Source organism: Canis lupus, chromosome 25 (assembly GCF_048164855.1).
Source record: "Canis lupus baileyi chromosome 25, mCanLup2.hap1, whole genome shotgun sequence".
Taxonomy (NCBI): domain Eukaryota; kingdom Metazoa; phylum Chordata; class Mammalia; order Carnivora; family Canidae; genus Canis; species Canis lupus.
Window position 1 is genome coordinate 41,369,873 of NC_132862.1, and position 27,484 is coordinate 41,397,356.

At 38.4% G+C, this 27,484-nt stretch overlaps 1 protein-coding gene across 4 annotated transcripts in view; it reads left to right on the plus strand.

Annotated features, from left to right (window-relative positions):
• PARP11 (poly(ADP-ribose) polymerase family member 11) overlaps window positions 1-27,107 on the plus strand; it is a 43,976-nt gene extending 16,869 nt beyond the window's left edge. The window contains exons 2-9 of one of the 4 annotated variants that reach the window (XM_072799327.1): window positions 2,591-2,704; window positions 4,703-4,831; window positions 5,663-5,783; window positions 8,268-8,343; window positions 11,463-11,535; window positions 11,613-11,743; window positions 24,978-25,129; window positions 26,633-27,107. In XM_072799327.1, the coding sequence (XP_072655428.1) occupies window positions 4,754-4,831; window positions 5,663-5,783; window positions 8,268-8,343; window positions 11,463-11,535; window positions 11,613-11,743; window positions 24,978-25,129; window positions 26,633-26,949 (948 nt within the window). In that variant the 5' untranslated portion in view covers window positions 2,591-2,704; window positions 4,703-4,753 and the 3' untranslated portion in view covers window positions 26,950-27,107. The remainder of the gene's footprint in view (window positions 1-2,590; window positions 2,705-4,702; window positions 4,832-5,662; window positions 5,784-8,267; window positions 8,344-11,462; window positions 11,536-11,612; window positions 11,744-24,977; window positions 25,130-26,632) is intronic. The other 3 variants (XM_072799326.1, XM_072799324.1, XM_072799328.1) reach the window with 3 other exon arrangements.
• Window positions 27,108-27,484: the final 377 nt, after the last annotated feature.

Below are 27,484 nucleotides of genomic sequence, written 5' to 3' on the forward strand. Positions count from 1 at the left end.
GTTGTTTTAAATTTACTAATAATATTTCAGTTAGATCACCCTGGCCATGACCTTTTCTTGTTTTTCTTTTGGGATGAATTCCTCCGTCTTCACATTTTATCTAGGTCTCTGTCTTCTATGTGTTAGGAAAGCCTGCTATGTTTCCTGTTCTCAGAGTAATGGCTTTATGAAGAAGAGGTCATATAGTGTCTAGGGCCTGGCACTTTAGGGAATGTCCCCGGGTGTGCCATGTGCACTCTGCTATTGTGTTTTGGCTGCTCTATCCTTCAGGCCAGTCATCTGCAGAGGCTCTGCCTACAGTGAGCAGTATTTGGGCCTTGGCCAGAGTGTGGCAAGTTTTAACTAGATATGCTCTAGTCTGCTTGTTAAAAGAGGCCAGATCCTATTTCCACTAGAGCTAGAGCTTTGCAGCCCTCTATTATCAGGAGACTTGGTGGCTGTGGGTGTTCGTGCTGGTCTTCCTGGGGGAGGGGCCCACTGTTCTGGTACTCAGGCACACTTGCCCTAGTAAAGAAGCACCTACAGAGTGCAGGGGAGTGGGGCTTGGTGCAAGCAGTTTAGGCTACCACTGTTGGTGCTGTGCTACTTAGCAAGATTAGTTTATGCTGCGGGGTGGGGGAGGGAAATGGTGCCAGCCCTCTCCCTTGTCCCATGGGAGGGAAATTTGTGCCTGCAACTGTCTGGGAAGCCCTTCCAGAAAAGCCTACAATCTCCCTTCCTGTGTCCCAGGTGTCTCTCAGATTCCTGCCTTCACCCTGTCTGTGTCTGGTCCGTCTGCCCACCCAGCAGTATAGTGCACTTGTGTTCTATCTCAGACAGGCTAGCTAAGTTTTAAAACTACAAACCTTTGGGACCCAGTGTGGCTCAGATCTGGGCTGGTCCTCTGGGGGTGGGTCTCCCCATGCTGTGGCTACTGCTGGTTTGTCCCAGAAGGGCAGTTGTATGAATGTGCAAGAGCTTGGAGTTTAAAGTGCAGCAAAAAGCTGGCATCCAGGCTAGTTTCTCTCAGCAGGTGTCTCTGCCCCTATACTAACGAACAGGGCAGTGCAATGGCACTTGCTGGCTCCTTTATCCCCTAAGAGGCCATGCCACCCCTCCCAGATTCACTCCAAGAATGAGGGACCCATCTCTCCCAGTGCATCCCAGGGGATCCTCAGATCACATTTGCTCCTGGGCCTCAGCCCTCCTTCTCCACAGGAGCACTGCAGCACCTGCTGGACTCCACAGTGGCCACAATATGGACTTCTAAAACTCCAGTCTTTGGGCCCCACTGGTTATAAAAACTAATTATATGATCAGTCCCTCTCGTTTTCCTAGTCAGTAGCTTTGGGGAAGTGTTTTCCTTGTGCAATCCCCTGTGCACTTTCTCCATTCTCTCTCTCCTCTCTCTATGATCAAGGCTCTCTCCTTTCTGCAGCTTCCATGATCCTTTTCTCCTCCAAATAATGTCTCCATACTTCCTACCCTCTACAGTGTGCCCTCTTCTCTCCCCCTAGTTGTGCAGTTTGTTCTTTCAGCCATCAGATCGATTTCTTGGGTGCTCAGAATGATTTGAAATTTATCTAACTGTGTTTAAAGGAGGAGGTAAGCCTAGGGTCCTACTACTACTCTGCCATCTTAGCTCCTCTGCTAACTCTATGATTCTAGACAAAATAATTGCATTTTCTGTGCTGCTTTTTTCCCCTAACTTTAATTGGAAGATAGTGACGTCTGCACATTGGGCTATAGATAAAAATCCAGACTTTGTATCTCTGTGTGTGTGTACATATACAGATAATACATGTACATGCACATACATTTGTGTGGGTAAAATAGGTGAATTTTTATTAGAATTGGATCATACTGTTTCTATTTATTATACCCTTTTGTACTCAACACTGTAGATTATAAACATCTTCCCATGCCATTAAATGAAATAGCATTAGAATAGCTATAGAAGACAAAAAAATTTTGTAAAATGTAAAGCGCTTTAGGAATGTTCTATACAATGGCGTTTATCTATAGTGCTGCCCTCTCCAAAACAGGAATAAAGATGAGGGTCTGTCCTAGGTCCCACCCAGAGCTACTTATGACAGGCAGTTTTGGAAGGACTTAAAACACTTATACTTGTAACCTGACTAAAGGTGTGATCTTAGGGACAGCGTGACATAGCAAAGCACACATGATGCATGTATACTGTATAAAGGGTATTATCTGTTTCCTCTTTCTTGTTTTCATTTCCCTTTTCCAGTAGAGAAAAGGTAGAACTCATAAGCCAAATGTTTATCTTAACTATTACCTTTAAACTCATCCTTCCAGTGCTCGTTTTGGCAGCACATATATTAAACTAATCCTTCCAAATTTGGGGAGTTATTTTCAAAAGAAAAAATAAATTTAGGTCTCTCTTGTTTTATTTCTTTCTCACAGTAAAATAGCCAACAGTGTGAACAATAATTGAAGGAAGTGCAGGAGTTTTGAATAGTTAACCTGGACAACTGATCTTAAATTTTAAATCATTGCCTTTATTTTTCTGATTAAAAGATATAAGGCAAATAGTGGGTCCTATACCTGAAGCTCTTGACACTAGGGTTTTCTATTTTTCATTTCTTAGCAGCCAGTCAACTTTAAAACATGAAGGAAAAATCCAGAAAATAATCATAAAGCAGTCCTTGGAGAAGTTTCCAAACATGAATAAAAAATAACAAGCCCCCTTCATTGAGCTCAGGTACTGTTCTTGGCACTTTACTGCATTATCTCACTCATTTCTAACAATGGTCCAGTGAGGAAGGAGCTTTTATTCTCTATTTCATGAAGAGGAAACTGTGGCCTCGACGAGGTAATTAGAAACTTATTCCAGGTTATACAGCTTTCTGGAAACAGGATGGACTATTTTATTTATTTATTTATTTATTTAATAAATTTATTTTTTATTGGTGTTCAATTTGCCAACATATAGAATAACACCCCATGCTCATCCCATCAAGTGCCCTCCTCAGTGCCCATCACCCAGTCACTCCCACCCCCCCGCCCACCTCCCCTTCCACCACCCCTAGTTCATTTCTCAGAGTTAGGAGTCTCTCATGTTCTGTCTCCCTCCCTGATATTACCCATTCATTTTTTCTCCTTTCCCCTTTATTCCCTTTCACTATTTTTTATATTCCCCAAATGAATGAGACCATATAATGTTTGTCCTTCTCCGATTGACTTATTTCACTCAACATCCAGTTCCATCCACGTCGAAGCAAATGGTGGGTATTTGTCGTTTCTAATGGCTGAGTAATATTCCATTGTATACATAGACCACATCTTCTTTATCCAGGATGGACCATTTTAAATGAAATTTAAAACAAATATTTTCCAAATTACTCAAGTAGTCCATATTTTTTGTAAAAAAAATTCAAAGATGTAGGAATTAAAAATTTTAACATATCACCAATAAGTATATACGTATGTATGTGTGTATATGATTACACACACACACACACACACACACACATGCACATCAGAAAGACAGGGTAAATGATAGAATTTGTTAACCCTGGAGAAGGAAGGTGAGAAGATACCAGAAATGGAAGGGTTGGTAAAAAACGTGTCTAGCTTTATCTAGAATGTTCTTTTTGCACAGAGGCTGTTTTCATTTTTCAGTTGTGCAAATTTATTTAAAAACCCTCAAGAAATGAGGACACATTCGAGATAAAGTTAATCTTCTTTGACTAACCTCGCTGCCCCTTTTCTGGTGACCCTCTTTCATCACAATCTCCACTCAAGAATGTTTAAAACTTTTCAAAGATAGTGTGGACATGAGTTCCTTGAAATAGAGAAGATTGTAAAATCGTTGACAATGAAGTATAAGGCAGTGCAGTATGGTGGTTACGTGCATAAACCCTGGATCCAGACTGCCTGAGTTTGAATCCTGGCTTCCCTATTCTATGATCTCTCTGTGCTCCAGTTTCCTCATTAATAAATTTGGGATAATAATACCTATCTTACTGGGTTGTCGTGAATCCTAAATGAGTTATTATCTGTATAGTACTTAGCATCTGGCACATTGTAAGAGCCGGATAAAAGTTACTACAATTACTATTCTTATCCTCACACTTAGAGAAAACTATGATAAATTATTGTATATCCATCTAGACTTTTTATCTCTCTGTGTGTGTACATATACACATAATACATGTATATACACATACATTTGTGTGGGTAAAAATAAGTGAATTTTTATTAGAATTGGATCGTACTAATTCTATTTATTGTAACCTTTTGTACTCAACACTGTAGATTATAAACATCTTTCCATGCCATTAAATGAAATAATGAGGGTTTAAAAGAAATCTCAGGTGTATTTGGTCATAACTAGTTGTGATAGGATGGATTCTTTTGACCAAATGTGTGAACATATGATAAGACAAATTTCTTGGCAGTATATTGAAAATCTTGAGTGCTTGTAGATATTGACAGAGCTTATTTAAATGGTTGAATGGGCATTGATATATCTTACCTGAGTGTATTATTATTTGTCTTATTTGTTAAGCAGTGATATCCAGCCATTATAAATGTTTCTCTTCAGAGTCAATATGCCAAAGAGGATGGTATTTTTAAGGGGTTACTCTGGGAAGGACACTTGGAATATAGCTCTTTGTAGGCAGAAAAATGATGTGTAGAAAGTACATCAGTTATTAAGAAAAGCATTTCTTCCTCTGCCTCTTCCTGGCCTTTTCAGGAGACATTTCAGAAAGCAGAGGAATTCCTACCCAAGAGGACTGATAGAGAGATGGACGAGATGGACACGTCGGACACGCAGTGGGGCTGGTTTTATCTGGCCGAGTGCGGGAAGTGGCACATGTTTCAGGTATCTCCTCTCCAGAACGTACCAGAAGGGTTTCAGGTCCACTTAGCGCCACCTTGCTGCCGCACAAGCATACCAGTGCAGACCCTGAAGGACATCAGATAGCTTGACTAAAAGAAAAATGAGAAATCCTTCTAGTCCTTTTCCTTTTCCTTTCCCCAGGTTTTCTCAATCATGTATTTAGAAGAAGCAGTGCGCGTTCACTGCACACACAGAGGGTGAGTGTGACTGGGTTGCATAGTGTCAGTACGGCCAAGCAACTCCAAGTTCCGTTTGGTGGATAAGGAGAAGGGGAAGAGAGCAAGCCCATATTAAGCACCTTGTGTCCGCCAGGTATTATGTTAGATGTTGCAGGTACCTTTTCTACTCTAGCCTTCCAGCAGTTCTGACACAGATGGTAATACTCTGTCTCACAGTCAAAGAGACTAAAACGCAGAAAAGTTCTTGGGATCCGTCCAGAGTCACATTAACAGCTAGTGTGAATTTGAACCCATACTCAAAAGCCTGTGGTCTTCTTTTACTCCCAAGCCTCCTTAACAGAAGATTTAATTTGAGCCAGTGAGGAAATAGCAATTATTGTAATCATTTGTAAAAATTGTCACAACTTGGAAAGAGGGATTCTAAGCAGTTGCTGGAGTGTCTGCTGGAAATCCTGACACCGTTCTGCACACACTGGCTTAGCTGTGATTCTGCTTGTGTGTGGGAACTAGAACAGGCCATCCGTCAGTTCCCCTTGTCGCTCCATGCTCTGTATCTGTGACCACAGAACTGCCTCTGTGGCCAGGCCATTGATGTGAACAGCTGGTAAATGAAACTCTCTGGTTTGTCTTAAAGCCGGATACCAACATTCAGTGTTCAGTTAGCAGTGAAGATATCGAAAAAAGCTTCAAAACAAACCCTTGTGGCTCGATTTCTTTTACTACTTCCAAATTCAGCTACAAGATAGACTTTGCAGGTATGTTTTTTTTCCCTAATAGTTGTGTGTTTTTAGTATATTGATACAGTAAAATCTACAGTTCTGAAGATGAGAATTAGTTGATATATTTGTAAACAGTGAAGTAAATCCTTTGTGTCATATGCAGAAATCTCTCTATAAAAATTCAAGTTTAAATCTTCTTGAGGAACATTACCTTTTCTAAAGGAGAACTTGTATGCCTATTGATACTAATGTATTTGGAAACTGTTAGATATTTTGAGCTTGTGTAACACTTCTTCGGAACATAAAAAACTTTTCAGCTATTGTTTTACTCATCATCCCATCAGCCTTTTGAAGTAGTTGGGAATCTTAGTATTTTGAGAATCAGTCTGAGAGGTTAGTGACAAAGTCATAGATAGCTGGTGATAGTTTTAAGACCAAAGTTTAGCTGAACAAACCATCTCCTATCCTAGTGTCTTTTGCCAAAAAGTTATTTCTGTAATGGACATTGCCTTCTACCATTTTGTGATTTCATTGGCTCTTCTACAGAATAGCCAGCAAATATGGAAATCAGCCCCACTTTGGATTTCATCCATGATATATGGGCGTGGTTTTAGGTATCCCATGAAAAACCTGTCAGATTCAACTCTTTTAGTTTCACACTGTTAGTTTCAGTTGTTAGTTGCATAGAGACAATAGAGACATACAGAACCTGGATGGGGAGGATTTTTTTTTTAAGATTTTATCTTTAAAGTAATGTCTACACCTAACATGGGGCTTGAAATTACAACTCTGAGGTCAAGAGTTGTATGCTCTACTGAATAAGCCAGCCAGGTGCCTAGTAGAGCCTGTTTTGGCTGCTAGATGACTCAGTCCTCTAGCTGTTGCATCCTAGCTTATATGAGTAGTATCTTTATGACAGAGTTAATAGTGTGTTGTGGTACAGTAGGATAGTGAAACCTTAGGAGATCCCTTTGGATGAGCTAAGGCCCAGAAATGGTAAAGGGGGTTTGTCCAGTAAGAGGTTGATGCAACCAAATCTCTAACGATCATTGTCCCCCCACACCAAAGCTTGTTTTATTATCAAAAGCTAAAACCATTGTATTCTTTCTCCTGACTAACCATTACTTTTTTTAAAAATGACATTCAGCAGATAGGCTGCCTTTAAGGAGCCCTGACATTTTCTTTTCACTACAGTCTAGACAGAAGGTGTCTACTAGACCTTTTAGACATCTTGTGTACAAGTGGCAGTTTGGAGCAATACTGGGGCATTGTGATAAGCACACATATCAGGCTTCATGAAGAGGATGAAGTTTATCAAAGCATTTGGCAGATAATTTAGCAAGCCACATGTTTCTGAAAGAATATTTTCTAGTAAACTATATTTTGGGGAATACTTTCTCTCAAACAATGCAGTTTATTTAAAAAAATGTCTTTATCAAAGAATAGAAGTCACATATAATAATTCAGTTTCACCAGCCCTCACCATCAAAGGTATAGGTATCAGCATTTCATGTGTACTATTTGCAAAATTAGTCCCAACCATTTGGCCACAAGCCAACTCAGGTGTTCTTGATAAAAATGGTGAGGCAGAAACTCAGATTGAGGTACTGTGAGAAGACAACAAGGCTTTGCTCCCTGTGCTCAGATAATCTTGCTTTTTCCTGCACAGTGGTGATGCCAGTGTGTGCAGAACCTAAGAGAATCCAGAAAGGGCAGAACATAATTTATACCTTATAGCATATGCCTGGATGGGAGAACCTCTTTATTTAGGAATGGAATGCTGCCAGTGAGATAAAGGTACGACAACTAGCATCTCACATTAAGCCTTACTACTTAGCTTTGTGTGAATGAAAAAATGGACCTGGTGATATTACCACAGCTACGTCACAGAAGAGAGAGGAAAATGACACCTTCAGTTAGTTAATTAGTCTTTTATCACTAGAATCTCTTTAAAATATGTATTGAGTCTAGAAAGTTTTCTGTTTTTTGGTATGGATGGACAATTTAGAAAGAAGGCAAGAAATGTACCAATTTCTGAAATTCTGTGAATTATGTAAGTTTTATAGCAGTAACATATCTTTTTATCATTACCAAAATTGTTGGAGAAATCAAAGTACACTTTCCACTTAATAAAACCAACTGGAAGGTTTGGTTCTATAATTTCACTCTCTTCCTAGTACTCTTCATTTTCCTAAGTTTGGAACTCTTGCACTGGAGTATCAGTTTACAACAAGTATGAAACAGAAAGGAGTGGGCCCTGCCTACTGAGCAGCATGAGCCAAGCATCCTGGGCATGAGCGTAGGTCGAAGCCACGCTCCCTGAATAGCACTTTTATGTCGTGATAAGAAGATGAATAGTGAAGTGTCCTTTTTTTTTTTTTTTGAGGTGTCCTTGATAGACTGCGCTTGTCAGCCCCCCAAGATTCCCCATCGCCATGTGGTGTGGCTACACATCTTCGTGACTGTTTACAGCACAGTATGTTCCTACTGCTTATCTAATATATTTGTCTTTGTTTACAGAAATGAAGCAAATGAATCTCATCACTGGAAAACAGCGCTTAATAAAAAGAGCCCCCTTTTCTATCAGTGCTTTCAGGTATTGTAAAGAGAATAGGGGTAGAAAGAGTGGGCTTTTCTCCTCTTTCATAGTATTTGACTGAGGAACAAGTAGACTGAAAATGTTTGGGTAATTTAATTATCTTGATGTTTTCATTACTGAATTTCACATTAGTTGATGAACTAACAATATGATTATTTTCTGCCCTGTTTCCTTTCCTGTTATCCTCTTCATTTCCCCTTAATGCATTTACATTTTTTTTATTACTTCAGGACAGTTACAGAATGCCATATGACCTCTGCTATAAGTCCTTAAAATAACTTACTGAAGTAGGTTTGAATTACCTGGCAAATACTCTGACAGAACCATCCAGTTACATGGACCGTAAATCCTTAGGCAGTTGCCCACTTTATCTCTACTTCCACTTATCCCCACTGGGCAACTCCTAGGAGTGATTTCAAATTTGTCATGACCAAAGGAGTCCTACAGAAGGTGGGAGTGCGGCAGGCTGGCTGCACAGCTCTCTGCTCCTGGGGCTGGTCACACGTTTTCCTTTTTGCTCTTCCTGGTTGTATACAGCCTAAAAAGAAAGGCATAGATGCCAGAAGAGAATAAGTATTTGTTATTCATGTGAATGCAATTGAACGGGAAAATCTTAGAGCATACCTCCTACTTTCTGCCCAAGCAAATATTGGAATTCCTGCTGTTCAAAGAACGTAGAATCAATAGAAGAAAAATGCTAGCATGTGAATTAGAGCTCCTTTGCTCTTCCCAAGGAGCTATTTTGAAAGGATTTTAGTAAGGAAAGAAATGCTTTAAGTTTCTATCAGTTTGTTTCTTACAACTTTTGGCTTATATTTTAGCATCAAGATTTAAAAGCTTTTCAAGTACTTATATAATGAATGCCCTATACTTCTATGGAATATGGAAAATATTATTTTCTTGCCAGCCACATCATATATTTATTCTTAACTACAAGGAATATAATCAAGGAATTACTTAGCTTCCAAGAGTATGTAATCTGGGAGAAAAATGAAATATAATCATAGAAAATGTTAATGTAATTGTATGTTGTTATTTCTGGTGTACTTTGTGGGGAGAAGCAGCACACTGGGGGAGGGGGGTCGATCACTTTGTTCTGTCAGAGACTTTAGAAACCATAGAACAAAGTCAGGAGAGGGAGAGAATAACCAGACTAGAGGACAATAAGCAAGATAATAACAGAGGAGGAACAGTTAAGTAGGCTACAGTAGAATGAGGTAGGTAAGTGGGGACTGATACAGAAATATTTATTTATGGCAGGGATCTATTGAGCATGTATTACATGCAAGATGATTGATTCACATTTCCTACTGGCAAGGAAATTACAATTAATAAGGCTACAGTCTACATAAAATTAGAGGAAAAAAACTTTTCTGAGGCTAACAGATACTTCAGGCAAGTAACAAACAAAACATAATAAAACAAACCCCTCCCCCCAAAAAAAGAAAAATGACAAGAACAAGACAAAAACAAAAACAAAAACCAAACACTGAGGAAAGTACTGGTGCTCATTATCATCAAGGGCTCATCTCTGTAATATCTCTTAGGAATCTCTGAGTAGAAGACCCACAACCCATTAGAAACATATGACTTGACTCATAATAAGAGAACTACAAATTATACCAGACTATTTTTTACTATCAGACTGTCAGACATTCAAAAGTTTGATAACAAGCAATTATGGAGAGATTGTGGGGAAATAGGAATTCTATTTCTGGTGATAATGAGTATAACCTTCAAGGAGGGCATTTTTGGGGCAGTATCTCTCAGAATCCTAAACAAATATATTCTTTGACTCAGAAATTCCATTTCAAAGATGTTATCCTACAGATACACTAGTGGGTATGTAAAATGGCAAAGTGATAACCTTGTTGTTTTGCAGCATTCTTAACAGTAGCAAAAGGTCAAAGACAAGCCAAATATCATCAACAAGGGACCTGTTACATAAATGGTGGTGCATCTGCAGCATGGAACTCTATGCACCTGCAAAATAGATTGCACTTACTCATTCAGCCACTATATATTGAGTGTTTGGGCCAGGTTCTGTGGTAGGGACGGGAATGAGGATACTCTATTGCCTGATACAGAAAGATCTCTAGGAACATAAGAAGTGGGAAAAAATGGCTGCATAAAACATGTTTTTGCTACCATTTTTGTGAAGATTTGGTTTGTGATAACTCCAAAGTCTGAAAACCCTGCTTACTTCATTTTGGGGCAAGAGGTACAATTGGACAGACCTTGTAAGGACTAGAGAGGGAAGGAAACTGCTCGCTGTTTGCTTCTTTATATATACATTCTGAAGATATATGATTGTAGGATCTTTTCAAGAATTACAATGAGCTTTAAAAATGAAGCTAAAACTGGGTGTTATTCTGTATGTTGGTAAATTGAACACCAATAAAAATTATTTTATTAAAAAAAATAAAAATGAAGCTAAAGATAGGCTTGAAATTTATGATTTTCTTTCAGTAACCTCCAGTCCCAAGAGAGGACTAGTATGTTCTTTTCAGCCTTTTGCCATGAAGCCCTCCAACTTATTATCTTTTGTGTTCCCATCCAGTGGCTTCAGCGTGGTGGACAGGTTTTCAAAGTTTCACTGGCCACGCTAGGTGAATTACCTCAGGCTGTGAATGGGCAAAAGAGGGCAGTAAACAAAGAAAAGTTTAGGTTTGAGTTAGAGCTTGAAGGACATTGAATGAATGGCGGAGAAATTTGGATTTTATTTGGTAGGCAGTATCAATCTGTTAAAGAGTTTGTTTATTATCAAGAGTTTGCTTTTCTTCTTGGAAATTCCTTTATCTAAAATCTTCTTTACATTTTAAAGAAATTCTGGCAATTTTAGAAAAACATGACAGAATTAAAAACTGTTTTTGAAATTTTGATGTTATTCAAGATTGGCTGTTTTCCATCAAAGTTATCTGTTCAACACCCAAAAAGCAGCACACAGGAGACATTGAGTAAATATTTGAAAATAAAGAACTGAAGGCTTCAATTAATTGTGTTTGTCACAATATCCCAAACATAAAATTTCAGCTTTGGAGAAAAGGCGAAATTAAATCATCAGCCATAATTATCACCAGCTTCTAATACTGTATTGTGTCTTTTGCCATTTAAAGTTACATCTGTGAAAATGAGGCCATCCCCATGCCCCCGCACTGGGAGAACGTGAACACTGACGTGCCCTATCAGGTAAGAACAGGGCTGGCGAGCTGCACCACCAAGAGTGGAAGGGGCCCCAGTAAAACTATGCAAACTTCTTTTTGCAGCTGGTTCCTTTGCACAGTCAAACACTCGAGTATAACGAAGTTGCCAGTCTCTTTGGGAAAACAATGGACCGCAGCAGAATTAAAAGAATTCAGAGAATTCAAAACCTGGACTTGTGGGAGTTCTTCTGCAGGTGAGGCAGCGTCTGGCCCAAGCCCTGTCTGTGGCCTCTAAGACTTCTGGAGTCTTGGAGAAGGCGAAGCACAAATGTTGACCTGTGTTGCCTTGGCGGTGTTGTACCAGCTGTGTATCTCAGCACGCCTCCTCAGTGTGCTCTCCAGGGGTTGGGGTGGAGAGTGAGATGACAGAGAGCCACCCTCGAGGTCAAGACTAGGCTCGCTTACAGTACTGTGGCTTTCAAGGTGCAGAGCTGTATATTGTGGCTGCAGTCAGCATTAGAAAGGAGTCTAGAGAACTATTTAAGTTTTGTTGGCCTGGCTTTAGTGGCACAGCCCTCTATGTGGAATTAGAAGTCATGGAAACATTGTTGAATTTTCTAAAAAAGCAATTATACCATCTTCCCTGTAGTCATTTGCTTATTTTGTTTTGTAGGACATTGTGAAATACACCTTCAAATGTCCTGGTAGGCACATTGTTATGTAGTAGATTTAAAATTTCAATTGATTACTTAATTTAGGTTGGAAGCTACCCATTGGATTGCTCAGTATGCATTTACCCTAAAAATAAAGCCTGTTACAGAAAACTTAAAGGTATTGTCCAAATTAACCTATTATGCTGTATTTTTTAATAACATAAATTACTTAAGATAATGGTTTCCTGGAATACTTTTATTAAATTTATGTTTTTAAAATATGAGCAGACCTTTTTAAAAAATTTATTTATCTTAGAGAGAGCACATGCACACACATGCATGCAAGTGGGGGAAGGGCAGAGAGAATCTTCAAGCAGACTCCCTGCTGAACATGGAGCCCCAGGTGGGTATCCATCTCAGGATCCATGAAATCATGACCTGACCAGAAATGACAAGTAAGTTGCTTAACCGACTGAGCCACCCAGGCGCCCCTAAATATGAGCAGACTTTTAATATTTACTCAGGAAAACTTCAAATAATACAGTCTGATATAATGAATATAATGCATCATAATATAATGTATCAATCATCCTGACTAAACGTGTTAGGATTTACCAAACATAACCTATCTCCTTTATTTCTATTGTTGTTGCTGAAGTATTTCAAAGTAAATCGCAGGCCTTATATATTTGAAAATCAGGCTGACTTTTGTTTGGTAATGATACATGGAATTCTTTCATGTTACTGATGAGTAATAATACAGCCTGAGTATATTCCTGGTTTTATTAGCATAATAGCTTATGATAAAATAAAGGTATTTCAGTGTATATTCTTTACAGTCTTGAGTCTGAACCAAGCCAACTTTTATTTCTGACAATAATGACTTTAACTGAGTTTAAAGATTTTATTGGGTTCTTCTTAGATGATTCTTTTGTCAAGGAAGATGGAGACCTCTCTCTCCTGTAACTTTATTCTCTCAGTGAAAAAAGATAAATTTTCTAAAATGGTCTGATGAAAACTTAATTCATTATTTTTAATCAGGCCTCTGAAGTGGATTTCAATTATAATTGAATTCATAATTTGAGTTGTCTCAATTCAATCCTAGTGGTAAAATGTACCAGTGAATCCCCATGTTTGAACATTGTATACCAGGAATTTTACTGGAAATCATTTCACTCTGTTGATGCCCTTAATGATTTGGCATAATGTTGGCCTATAGAAATCTCTGACGGTAAATGAACCTGTCACCTGCTCTGACAGTAGAAAATACTTGGTCTCATTGTAAGGACAGCCTGTTATTTTGACATCTTCACAAAGACTAAAAATCCTAGTTTACTCTCATCATCTTATAATCTCTGGCTCACTGTACAGGCAGAGGGTCCCACATGAGTCCATCAGCATGTTTTGATGTTGCTCAGGCCTTTTTGACCTCTCTCCCTTCTTCCAACAAATATGTTATAGCACCTACTTTGTGACAGGCGCTATTCTAGGCATACTTGGGACATAACAGTGAACAGAACCATAACTCAGATGAGGATCCAGGCAATTGCACCACAAAATGAATATAAAAATTATGATAAATGATTAGAGAACAAGGTAAAAGGTAGTCAGAAGATTGAGCATTCAGGAGTTTGTAGTAGAGCTGTTGGAACAGTTTTGTGATTTTCTTCAGTAGCTTTACTTGACTTGGATCGATCCAGACTTGAGGTCAGAGAGTTAGCAGGATCAGACCATACAGGGCCTTACAAACTCAAAACTGAGAGGTTTGGATTTTTTTTTCATGGACAGTGGAAATCCATTATAGAACTTGAACCAAGGGAATGATCAATCCAATTTGCATTTTAGAAAAATGATTTATCAGGCTATACTAAAAGTAGTGGTTTAAAGTAGTGGTTCTCAATTAGGAGTCATTTTGCCCATCAGGGAATATCTGGCAATGACTGGAGATGATTTTTAATTGTCACGTGGTTGGATGCGGAATTAATACTGGCATCAACTAGAAAGAAGTCAGGAGTGAAAAACATTCTACCATGCATAAGACAGCCTCTCATAACAGTCACAAATGGCAGTGGTGCAAAGGCTGAGAAACACTGGTTTAAAGGAGTCCACTGGGTGTTATACTATATGTTGACAAATTGAATTTAAATTTAAAAAATAATTTTTAAAAAAGGAGTCAGAGGTCCAAGAGGGTGGAGGAGTAGAGACTTTAGTTTTGTCTGGTCCTAGGAATTCAGCTAGATAGCTATCAAATCATTTTGAACACTTGTGAACTCTACCAGAGATCTAAGAAAAGAATAGCTGCAACTTTATAAATAGAAAAGTGACCACTTTCTGCAAGGACGACAAGATGGGAAAACTTAGCTCAAAAAAAAAGAAAACAGGAGGCAGTACTGATTGACAGGGACCTAATCATATGGATATAAGTAAGATACTGGAGCTAGAGTTCAGAATAATGATTATAAAGATACTATTTGGGCTAGAAAAAAATCATAGATAGCACTAGAGAATCCCTTTCTGGAGAAATGAAAGAACTAAAATCTAAGTTAAAATAAAAAAGGCTATTGATGAGATGCAATAAAAAATGGAGGTTCTAAAAAAAAAATTTAAAAAAATGGAGGTTCTAATGGCTAGGATAAATGAAGCAGAAGAGAGAATTAGTGATGTAGAAATCAAAATGATGGAGAATAAATGGGCTAAGAAGAGAGATAAACAACTACTAAATCAGGAGGGAAGAATTTGAAAGATAAGTGTTACCATAAAGTGAAACAATGCTGGAATTGGGATCCCAGAAGAAGAGGAGAGAGAGGGTGGGGGTAGGGGAAGAAGGTATATTGGAGCAAATTATAGCAGAGAATCTCCCTAATCTGGCGAAGAAAACAGACATTCAAGTCCAGAAGGCACAGAGAACCCCCTTAAAAATCAATAAAAATAGGTCAACACCCCAACATATAATAGTGAAACTTGCAAATCTCGGAGACAAAGAGGAAATCCTGAAATCAGCCCAGGAGAAGAGATCTGTAACCTACAAGTGTAGAAACATTAGACTGGCAGCAGACCTATCCCCAAAGACCTGGCAAGCCAGAAAGGACTGGCATCATATATTCAGGATACTAAATGAGAAAAATACGCAGCCACGAATATTTTATCCAGCTCAGATGTCATTCAAAATAGAAGAATAGATAAAAATACTTCCAGGACAAACAGAAACTGAAAGAATTTGTGATCACTAAACTAGCCCTGCAAGAACTATTAAAAGGGATCCTTTAAGCAAAAAGAGAGCCCAAAAGTAACATAGACCAGAAAGAAACAAAGAAAATATGCAGAAACAGAGACTTCATAGGTAATACAATGGCACTAAATTCATATCTTTCAATAGTTACTCTGAACATAAATGGGCTAAACGCCCCAATCAAAAGACAGTGTATCAGATTGGATAAAAAAGCAAGACTAATCAATTGCTGTCTGCAAGAGACGGATTTTAGACCCAAAGACACCTCCAGAATGAAAGTGATGGTGTAGAGAACCATTTATCATGCTAATGGACAACAGAAGAAGCTGGGGTGGCAATCCTTATATCAGACAAACTAGATTTTAAACCAAAGACTGTAATAGAGATGAGGAAGGACACTATATCATATTAAAGGGTCTATCCAACAAGAAGATCTAACAATTGTAAATATTTATGCCTCTAATGTGAAACCAGCCAACTATATAAGCCAATTAATAGCAAAATTAAAGAAACACATCAATAATAATACAATAGTAGGAGGGGACTTTAACACCACACCCACTACAATGGACAGATCATGTAAGCAGATGAACAAGGAAATAACGGCTTCAAAAGACACACTGGACCGGATGAACTTCACAGATATATTCAGAGCATTATATCCTAAAACATGAGGATATACATTCTTCTGTAGTGCACATGGAACATTCTCCAGAATAGATCACATACTGGGTCACAAATCAGATCTCAGCTGGTATAAAAAAGATTAGAGTGAAAGTCAGTGAAATAGAAACCAAAAAGAACTGTAGAAGAGATCCATGAAACTAAGAGCTGCTTCTTTAAAGAATTAATAAGATCAATAAACCACTTGCCAGATGTATCAAAAAGAAAGAAAAAGGACTCAAATTCATTAATGAAAGAGAAGAGATCACAACCAACACAGAAGAAATACAAACAATTATAAAAACATATTATAAGCAACTATGTGCCAACAAATTAGGCAGTCTGAGAGAAATAGATGCATTCCTAGAGATGTATAAACTACCAGAACTGAAACAGGAAGAAGTAGAAAACCTGAACATACCCATAACCAGCAAGGAATTGAAGCCGTAATCAGAAATCTCTCAAAAAACAAGAGTCCAGGGCCAGATGGCTTACCAGGGGAATTCTACCGAACATTTAAAGAAGAATTAATATCTATTTTTCTGAAGAAGTTTCAAAAAATGGAAATGGAAGAAAAACTTCCAAACTCATTTTTTGAGGCCAGCATTACCTTGATCCTGAAACCAGAGAAAGACCCCACCAAAAAGCAGAATTACAGACCAATATCCCTGATGAACATGGATGTAAAAATTCTTACCAGGATACTAGCCAATAGGATCCAAGAGTAAAGGATTTTTAATCCAAGATTAAAAGGATTATTCACCATGACCAAGTGCAATTTATTCCTGGGCTGCAGGAGTGGTTCAACATCTGCAAATCAATCAATGTGATACACTACATTAATAAAAGAAAGGACAGGAACCATATGCTCCTCTCAAGAGATGCAGAAAGAGCATTTGACAAAGTACAGCATCCTTTCTTGATTAAACTCTTCAGAGTGTAGGGATAGAGGGAATATTCCTCAGCATCTTAAAAGTCATCTATGAAAAGCCCACAGCAAATATCATTCTCAAGGGGGAAAAACTGAGAGCCTTTCCTCTATGATCAGGAACACAACAGGGATGTCCACTCTCACCACTGTTTTTCAACATAGTACTAAAAGTCCTTGCCTCAGCAATCAGAGAACAAAAAGAAATAAAAGGCATGTGAACCAGCAAAGAAGTCAAACTCTCACTCTTCGCAGATGACATGATAGTCTATGTGGAAAACCCAAAAGACTCCACCCCAAGATTGCTAGAACTCATACAGGAATTCAGCAATGTGGCAGGATATAAACTCAAAGCACAGACATCAGCTGCATTCCTACACGCTAACAATGAGGCAGAAAAGAGAAATTAAGGAGTTGATCCCACTTATAATAACACCAAAACCCAGAAGATACCTAGTAATAAACCTAACCAAAGAGGCAAAGGATCTGTACTCAGAAAACTATAGAACACTCATGAAAGAAATTGAGGAAGATACAAAGAAATGGAAAAATGTTCCATGCTCATGGATTGGAAGAACAGATATTGTTGAAATGTCAGTGCTACCTAGAGCAATCTATACATTCAGTGAAATAAGTATCAAAATACCATCAACTTTTTTTACAGAGCTGGAACAGATAATCCTAAAATTTGTATGGAACCAGAAAAGACCCTGAATAGCCAGAGGAATGTTGAAAAAGAAAACCAAAACTTGTGGCATCACAATCTCAGACTTCAGTTTCTATGACAAAACTGTGATAATCAAGACAGTATGGTATTGGCACAAAAACAGACACATATATCAATGGAACAGAATAAAGAACCCAGATATAGGCACTCCACTCTATGCTGTTGGGAAAAGTGGACAGCCATATGCAGAAGAATGGAACTGGACCATTTCCTTACACCATACACAAAGATAAACTCAAAATGGTTGAAAGATCTAAATGTGAGGCAGGAATCCCATCAAAATCCTAGAGAAGAATGACCTCAGCCACAGCCACTTCTTGCTAGACACATCTCCAAAGACAAGGGAAACAAAGGCAAAAATGAACTATTAGGACTTCATCCAGATAAAAAGCTTTTGCACAGCAAAGGAAACAGTCAACAAAACCAAAAGACAACCAACAGAATGGGAGTGGATATTGATAAATATCTTATCAGATAAATGGCTAGTATCCAAAATCTATAAAGAACTAATCAAACTCAACACCCAAAGAACAAATAATCCAATTAAGAAATGGACAGAAGACATGAACAGACATTTCTCCAAAGAAGACATATAAATGGCCAAAAGACACATGAAAAAGTGTTCAACATCACCGGGCATCAGAGAAGTACAAATCAAAACCACAATGAGATACCACTTCACATCAGTCAGAATGGCTAAAATTAACAAATCAGGAAACGACAGATGTTGGTAAGGATGTGGAGAAAGGGGAACCCTCTTACACTGGTGATGGGAATGCAAGCTGGTGCAGCCACTCTGGAAAACAGTATGGAGGTTCTTCAGAAAGTTGAAAATAGAGCTACCTTACGACCTAGCAATTGCAATACTAGGGTTTTACCCCAGAGATACAAAGGTAGTGATCCGAAGGGGCACCTGCACCCAATATTAATAGCAGCAATATCCACCAATAGCGAAACTGTGGAAAGAGCCCAGATGTCCATCAACAGCTGAATGGATAAAGAAGATGTGGTATGTATATACAATGGAATATGAACCAACTATCAAAAAAATGAAATCTTGCCATTTGCAATGACATAGATGGAACTAGACGGTATTATGCTTATTTCAATAAGTCAATCAGAGAAAGACAGTTATCATATGATCTCACTCATATGTGGATTTTAAGACACAAAACAGAGGATCATAGGGGAAGAGAGGAAAAAATAAAGCAAAATCAGAGAGAGAGAAAAACCAATAAGACACTCTTAGTCATAGGAAACAAACTGAGGAGTTGCTGGAGGGGATGGGGTAACTAGGTGCTAGACATTAAGGAGGGCATGTGATGTAATGAGCATTGGGTGTTATATAAAACTGAGGAATAAAAAAAGAAAACCTGATGAATCATGGACCTCTACCTCTAAAACTAATAATGCATTGTATGTTAATTGAAATTAAAAAATATATACAGAAGAAATCCATGTCTTTCTCAAGAGTGGTGAGATAAAATTAAAAAAATAAAAAAGTCACAGAAGCAGGGAGACTAATTTAGGAAATTGTTTCAGTAATTGAACATTAAACTTTGGTTCAGGTGGCTCGAACCAAAGTGGCATTTGCTGTGTTGGAGTGAAGAGGGCGAGTTTGAGATACTAAGAATGTGGAATGATGATTTAATGTGTTCAGTGCAAGGATATGAAAAGGTAACTCCAGAATTTCTGATTCATTTCAGTTGACTAAGGGAATATGGGTAGGAACAGATTTTGGTCTTTGTCTTTAGGGAGGATGGGGAGGAAGTAGTAGTTGATACATGTGTCATGACTCAGGAGAGTGGTATAGGCTAGAAATAATGGTTTTGGTATTATTAGAAAATGTGAGGTCGTAGAAGCCATAGAATTGATAAGATGACCAGGGAGTGTATGTAGATTAAGAAGAGGACCAAGGACTGAACTCTGCAAGGGACGGACAGAGGAAAACTCAAGGCAGAAACTGAGAAGTAACAACACAGAGAGTGGAAGAAATCCAGTAGAAGAGGAAAAGGACATCAAAAGGAAGAAAGTGGTTTAAGCAAGTAGGTGTCATCCTCAGGGCTACATACAAAAGTAGGTGTCATCCTCAGGGCTACATGCTAAGTAAAATAATATTGAATATGTTCTTGGATATTGCAACAAGAAGGTCATTGGTATCCTTGATGAGAACCATGTTGGCAGATTCTATGTTGTATACAGAGCAAATGTTGACAACTCTTCAAAGAAGCTTGGCAGTGAAGAGGAAGGAAGATGTGAGAAGATGGGCACTGTGGAGTTGCAAAGGGTGTCTTTGTTTTGTTTTGTTATAGTTTTTGAATTTAAAGATTGGAGGGATCTGAGCATGTGTAAATTATAGTAGGAAAGAACCCAGGGAGGGAGAGTTTAAAGGACAAGAGAAAGGGAAAGTGTAATTGATGCATTAAGGCTCCTAAAGAGGTGCGATGGGATGGAATTCAGAGAATATACTATACTATACAGAAGGTGCTAGATGAGGGTGGTCCAGTCATGTTTATAGATAAGTAGAGGTAGGGGATGAGAAGAGGGGCTACGTAATGGAGTTCCCTCCTTGAAAAGTTCAGTGTCTTTGGCAAAATAAGAAGTGAGGCAGCCTACAGAGAATGAAGAGTTAGGAAGATGTAGCTAAGAGGGAGAGATGAGGGGAAAGTGGAGATTTGGAATGGCCACTGTGGAAAATGGGAGAGAAAGAGCTAACTTGGGAACCATAGTATTTCCATTGGTGTTGAGGGCTAAGCTGATGTCAGAATATGTGAATTTGGAGTGGAAACCTGGGGATGTTGTGTGATTTATTTCAGCAGTCCATATTTAAGAGCAGAGAGGTGAGGTGGTTAGATTGACCCAGGGGTTGAGATGCGGCAGCAAGGAATTAAGAGAAGTGAAAGCTGCTATCTCATGAAGAATGTGGATTTAGATGAGAGGTTGTCAGCTCTGGCCACCTATCAGAATCACTGCAGAGCTCCTATCACCTATCCCAGGTCTACTGAATCAGAACCTCTGTGTTCTGACATTTTTATCTTTAGCAAGTTCTGCAATTAATTCTGATGTTCATCCAGGATGGAGAACCACTGTTCTGAACCTAGGTGAACTTACTTCAATCTGAAGCACAGAGATATTCCTGTTGTAATTCAAGGCACGTGGCAACTTAGTCCTTTTGGCACCCTAGTCCCTATGAGGGTGGGTAATTTTAAGGTATCTTTGAGAAGTGGGTGCTGCAGTATTTTCCAGGAGTTCAGAAATGACTATGGGGTGGGTATGGTTGTGAAGAACTTTGTGTAGTTTGAATCCCAAGATGTTCCACAAAGCTTTAGCTACAGCTCAAGAGGTCCTGGAGTTCAATGTTAGGGTTTTCAGAACTCCAAGGTCATAGTATGTCATGAATCTCCACATTTCATGGGTGCCTTAGTAGTTGGCCCTAGAATAAACTATGCTGTGGAGAAGCAAAGCTTTGCCTACCCCCTCCCACTCTGCCTTCCAACTGGTATATATGCCATTTCCAACCCAGTGACTGAGCAGATTTTCAATGTCCACACTAAGACTCAAGTGAATTTTTAATCCAAAAATTGTTCTAATCTGTGCCTGAGAAGTGGTAATAAGTGAATATCCTGATTTTAAAGTGGATTCGAGTCATCACAGATGGTGAAGCTTGACCTTAGAAGAATGTATACTAAAATCTTTACTTAGGAAAACAGGATTCACTAATGCCTAGCAAAGAATAAGAGGATTACTATAGTGGTAGATGACTGTACCCCTTAGACAATATAACTTTGTTTCTACAAAGCAGTTGACAAAGGTTTTTTTTTTGTTTGTTTGTTTTTTAAAGATTTATTTATTTATTTATTCAGAGAGAGCGAAAGAGAGGCAGAGACACAGGCAGAGAGATAAGCAGGCTCCATGCAGGGAGCCGGATGTGGGACTTGATCCCGGGTCTCCAGGATCACACCCCGGGCTGCAGGCGGCACTAAACCACTGCGCCACCGGGGCTGCCCTTGACAGAGGTTTTTGTGCTGGTAGCAAGATAGAGAAATGTTTTCCAGGTGATAGTTCAAAGAGAAAAATTAATACCCAGTTAGTGCTGCCTAAGTGGCTCAGCGGTTGAACGTCTGCTTTCAGCTCAGGGCGTGATCCAGTCCCGCATTGGGCTCCCTGCATGGAGTCTGCTTCTGCCTCTGTCTCTGCCTCTCTGTGTATCTCTCATGAATAAATAAATAGAATCTTTAAAGAAAAAAGTTAAAAAAAAATACCCAGTTAAAAGTCCTGGGCCAAGAGTAACTTGAGTGGCATGCTTGCTTGCTTCTTGAGCCCTTCAACATTTTTATCAGTAATTTGAATGAAAACCTAGAGGGCTTGCTTATCATACTTGTGAAAGATTTAATACCAGAAGAGTAGCTTTGTTGTTGTGTGAATGAATCATGAGTCAGAAAGACCTTGGAAGACTGAAGCAGTCAAAACAAATTTGATTATCTTTAAAAAATATTGAAAAAAATATTTTTTCCTTACTTAGAACAGTGACAAATGTGCATTGTATAAAAAGGAGGAGGAGGAGGAGGAGGAGGAGGAGGAGGAGGAAGAGGAGGAAGTCAGGTGGTACCTAAAGGTCTAAAAAAAGAAAATGGGCAAATTTGTTCTTAGTGAAAACATGCTGGATTTTTCTGCAGCACGTATTTGTTTAATGCACATCCTTCTGGGCAGCCCCGGTGGCACAGCGGTTTAGTGCCGCCTGCAGCCCAGGGCATGATCCTGGAGACCCGGGATCGAGTCCCGCATCGGGCTCCCTGCGTGGTGCCTGCTTCTCCCTCTGCCTGTGTCTCTGCCTCTCTCTAGCTGTGTCTCTATGAATAAATAAATAAAATCTTAAAAAAAAAAAAAGCATATCCTTCTAACCTCGTGCTTAATGATCTGAAAGACTGTCAGCAGTGGATCAAAGCATATATATTTAAGTTTTGATACATACTGCCAAATGACTCTTGAGAAAGACAATTTCCATTTCTCTCATTTAAATGCACCTGTCATTTCCCCCCACAAAGTCACTAAGCTGCATGTGTTTATAAATATGCATTTTTTAAAAAATTACTTTTCAAGATAAAGTTTAATTAAAATCAATCCACTACATTAGGTTTATGAACCAGTTGTACAAATATAGCAATCCAAAAAGAGGTCTGGTTTGAAAGCCTTAGGGGTTTGTAGAGACTAAAAAAATATGTTTTGAGTGACTACAAATTTATGCCACTGCTACAAAATGAATACAGTGATGCACCCCTAGAGCCAATGCTGGCTAATACTATCTCGACTCTGTTTCTGTTTCTTACTGACATTTATAAATTAGAAGATATCCAGCAGATTCTTGTCTAATACTGTCTAAAGGCTGTCCAGGATAGAAAAAGGCCTGGAAGCTACGCTATATGAGAATGGGTGAGGGAATATGTATTTAACCTGGAGAAGAAAGCCTAGGTCAGTGTTCTTAGTTATTTTTGGATAATTGCAGAATTGATTTGTATCAGAGTGACTTGAATTGTTCTGTGTTTGGAAGAGAATAACTAAGACCAATCTGCAGAAGTTAACAAGACAGCAGATTTTGGTTCAGTGTTAGGGTGGATGTACTTTCTAACAATCCCATTGATGACAGATAGTTGTGCTCTTACAAAGCAGTGACCATGCAGTACTGGAATGAATTGAAGCAGGTGTTAAGTAACTCTTTATCAGAGATATAATTGGAGGGGGGATTCTTGGGAACCATAGTATTTCCATAGTATTTCTAAATTTTTAAAATCTTTTTTTATGAAATAATTATTTATTTAAAGATTTTATTTTATTTATTTATTTATTAGAGATATAATTGGAGGGGGGATTCTTGGGAACCATAGTATTTCCATAGTATTTCTAAATTTTTAAAATCTCTTTTTTTATGAAATAATTATTTATTTATTTAAAGATTTTATTTATTTGACAGAGAGCAAGAGAGCACAAGCAGGGGGAGTGGCAGAGGGAGAGGGAGAGGGAGAAGCAGTCTCCCCGCTGAACAGGGAGCCAGATGTGGGGCTTGATCCCAGGACCCCTGGATCATGACCTGAGTCGAAGGCAGCTGCAGATGCTTAACCAACTGAGCCACCCAGGCACTTCTATGAAATATTTAAAAAATGGAAATGCAACAGTTAGTCTGCAGAGACCTTTGTACCAGCCAATCAGATTTCTAATATTTTAATATTTGTTACATTTTCTTCATCTTTGTATATGGGCTTTTAATTTTTTAATTTAGTTTTAAATTTTATTTTAATTATTAAAGGTCAGTTGATACACAGTATTATATTAGTTTCAGGTGTATAATACAGCTAATTGAGCAGTTTTTTGTTTTTTGTTTTTAAGATTGTATTTATTTGACAAAGAGAGGGAGCAAGTACAAGCAGGTAGAGGGGCAGAGGGAAGCAAATCTTCCCTGAGCAGGAAGCCTGTTAGGGGGCTTGATCCCAGGACCCCACCATCATGACCTGAGCCGAAAGCAGATCTGCCTAACCAACTAAGCCACTCAGGTGCCCTCATACATCTCTTTTTGCAACATTCTTTTACATTCAACATTATTTTGCAAGAGTTATTTATGTTAGTACATGTAGATCTAGTTCATTAATTTTAATATAAATATAAAATTATTCATCTATTTTTCTATGGAATAATGTTTTCAGTTTGTTTTTCACTGTTACAATCAATCCTGCATTGGGTATCTTTTTATGTATTAGAAAAGATTTGTCCATTGGGAAGTGGGTTGAAGTAGATGGCTTAATGTTCCTCCCAGCCCTAAGATATAAATTCAGTTCAATCCAACCAACATTTTCTAGTCTCTGGAGATAAAAGGATAAGGCATGGTCCCTGCTCAAGGAGTTCACTATTTAAAGGTTCTATGAACTTTATGTTATATTATTTGTTTATAGTGTCATTTTTAGGCATCTGTAGAATTTGGCAGGATTAGGCAATCTGTTACCTTTCCTAAAATGGAGCGTCATCTGGGCTATCTATAGTTTTGGTATCATTTTCAGCCTTAAGTCTCAGTTTTAACTAATAATTTTTCATAAAAAATAATTTTTCATAAGATTATTATGTGTCCAAGAGCATTCAAGACTATTTCTTTTCCAGAGCTGCTTTGTCCACTTAATTATTTATGTTAAAGAAGTATTTTATTTCACCCTTTCTATTAAACTTGGCTCTTCTGAAAACTAATAAGTGCTACTTATAGTCTATTTCTCTGTGTGTTTTGTGCCTATGTGTATTGTGTTTTTAGGAAAAAGGCTCAGCTCAAGAAGAAAAGAGGCGTGCCTCAGATTAATGAACAAATGCTCTTTCATGGTACCAGCAGTGAATTTGTGGAAGCAATTTGCATTCATAACTTCGACTGGAGAATAAATGGTATACATGGTGCTCTCTTTGGGAAAGGTAATTATCAAAATTCTAGATCTAGTTTGAGTCCTAGGAGAGAATCTCCTCTCTGTAGAGGTAATTGATTGTTTTATAATTCAGGAGTTCGATGATAGTCATTAAATTTAAAGTTACTGTACTAGGTTCCTTGAACGCCCTCAGAATTTCTGAGCCACAGAAAAGCCACTTCCTGCATGTTCAAGGTAGAAGTAGGATTTTGACATCTCTATCAGATTAAAAAACTCCCCAAGTCCCAGCCGTTCAGATGGGACATCATGTCCAGATTAGCTGATTTTTGCATTCCATTTAATTTCCATGTATAAATCCTCATGGATAAGCCTCTATAATAAACTGTTTTATGTCAAATATATAGAAATCTATAAAATAAATTGATTACATTGTGGACAGGTCTAGGTACTAGTAATTTTTGTTTTGAGTTTTAGAAAATGGTAAGTAAAAATATTAATGAGCAATAAGGAATTATGGGAGAATTCCTCACCTTTGCTCTAGTGTTGTAGAAGTCCAAGCTCTCCAATTTATGCCCATTACTCAAGGAAATTATGGCAAGAGATGAGGAGAAAAGGGAGGGATGGACATTTATTTTTCTGGTCTTTGTACCTTACCTCCAGCAAGAGAGCTGGCTACTACTTAGGATCAAGACATGCAACATTTTTAAAAAGTGAATTAATTCTTAAAATAATTACTGAAAAGGCCATTCCACTGATTTAACTATAAGAGGACCAGAAAAGTGTTGCCACAAATCCTGTCAGCATGGTATAATCTGAAACTTTGCAATTCATTTTCCAGATTTTGTAGAGTAAATATTTCCTTTATGATGTCAGTCTCTTAGGCCTACCATTTCGGAAGAGTTGATGCTTTATTGAGTTTTCATATTTAGGTGATGAACCTGGGTGAAGTTGTTCTTCTGGAGTGCTCAGATATGAATAGCATTGCACTCTTCTGAAGTCTTTTCATGGTTTTGGGGCTCTGTGAGCTCCAGAAATTTTCTTTACTTGTTATCCTGTGACATAGAAATGTGGTTTCTTGGGTTTTGAAGTAAGCTCTGGGGACCAGACATTCTCACTGTGCTCAGCAGAGGCTGCTGGCCCTGGACAAGCACTGCAGGCCGGGGAAAGCACTGGAGGCAAGTCGAAATAGGAGGGAGGCCCAGACAGCTAAAACCCAGGTCTCACTGCCCATTTAGTTACAGGAACAGTTGGTCTCTGTCTTACATACTGGATTTCTTTGTAAGCTCTCTTTCAGAAACAGAAGTCTGGTCACTTCATTTTAGTGGGAGTAGGGGAGGGTGTTGGTGGTGGGGAATGGTCTGTATACCAAATTTATCCATGATTTCTATTCTCTCTCAGAGATCTACAGAGGAGGAAATTCTACATCTGTTTTCCTTAGATGATTCCATGTGTCCATTCCCCTAGCAATTAGTGTTTTTGCTTGTGTCTCATATGTTCTTCAGAGTAATCTTGGCTTTTTTTTTTTTTTTTCCTCTGGTCCTTCTTGTTTAAGGAACCTATTTTGCTAGAGATGCTGCTTACTCCAGTCGCTTCTGCAAAGACGACATAAAACATGGAAACACATTCCAAATTCATGGCATAAGCTTGCAACAGCGGCATCTGTTTAGAACGTATAAATCTATGTTTCTCGCTCGAGTGCTAATTGGAGATTACATAAATGGAGACTCCAAATACATGCGACCTCCTTCCAAAGACGGGAGCTATGTGAATTTATATGACAGCTGTGTGGATGATACCTGGGACCCAAAGATCTTTGTGGTGTTTGATGCCAACCAGATCTATCCTGAGTACTTAATAGACTTTTATTGATTTCACTTCCAAATCTCAGTGGTCAAGCAAGTTCTGTGCTTTTTTTGCAGGAAGATTTGTTCTCCTGTCATCTAGCCACTAAAATGTTCACTATCTGATACTTTTGAAACAGATATGAAAAAAAGTGGTCTCCATATAAAAAGACATACTGACTTTAAGGTTGGTTTTTTGTTGTTTTGTTTTTGTCCGTTGCTCGTAGTCTTGTTTGTTAAAGATTGATGCCATTGCCGTTTTACCACAGGGTTCTCGAGAAAGCGCTCAAAACTGAATCAGCGGAGTCTCAATTAACATGATCATTCAGAGTCTGTAAAGTTTATGTGTGTGTTATATTTATTCATATATATATATATATGTCCAAAAAATAAAAAAAACAAACAGACATAACTGTGTCCCTTCAGAGGAATTGATCCTTTGTAAATTGAATCCTGACATTATTGTTCACCAATCAGTATGTCGTCTTGTTGGTCTTCCGAAGCGGGGATTTGAAAACCTCGAAGCAGGCTGAGTATTATGGGAGAAATCAGAAGTAAAAACA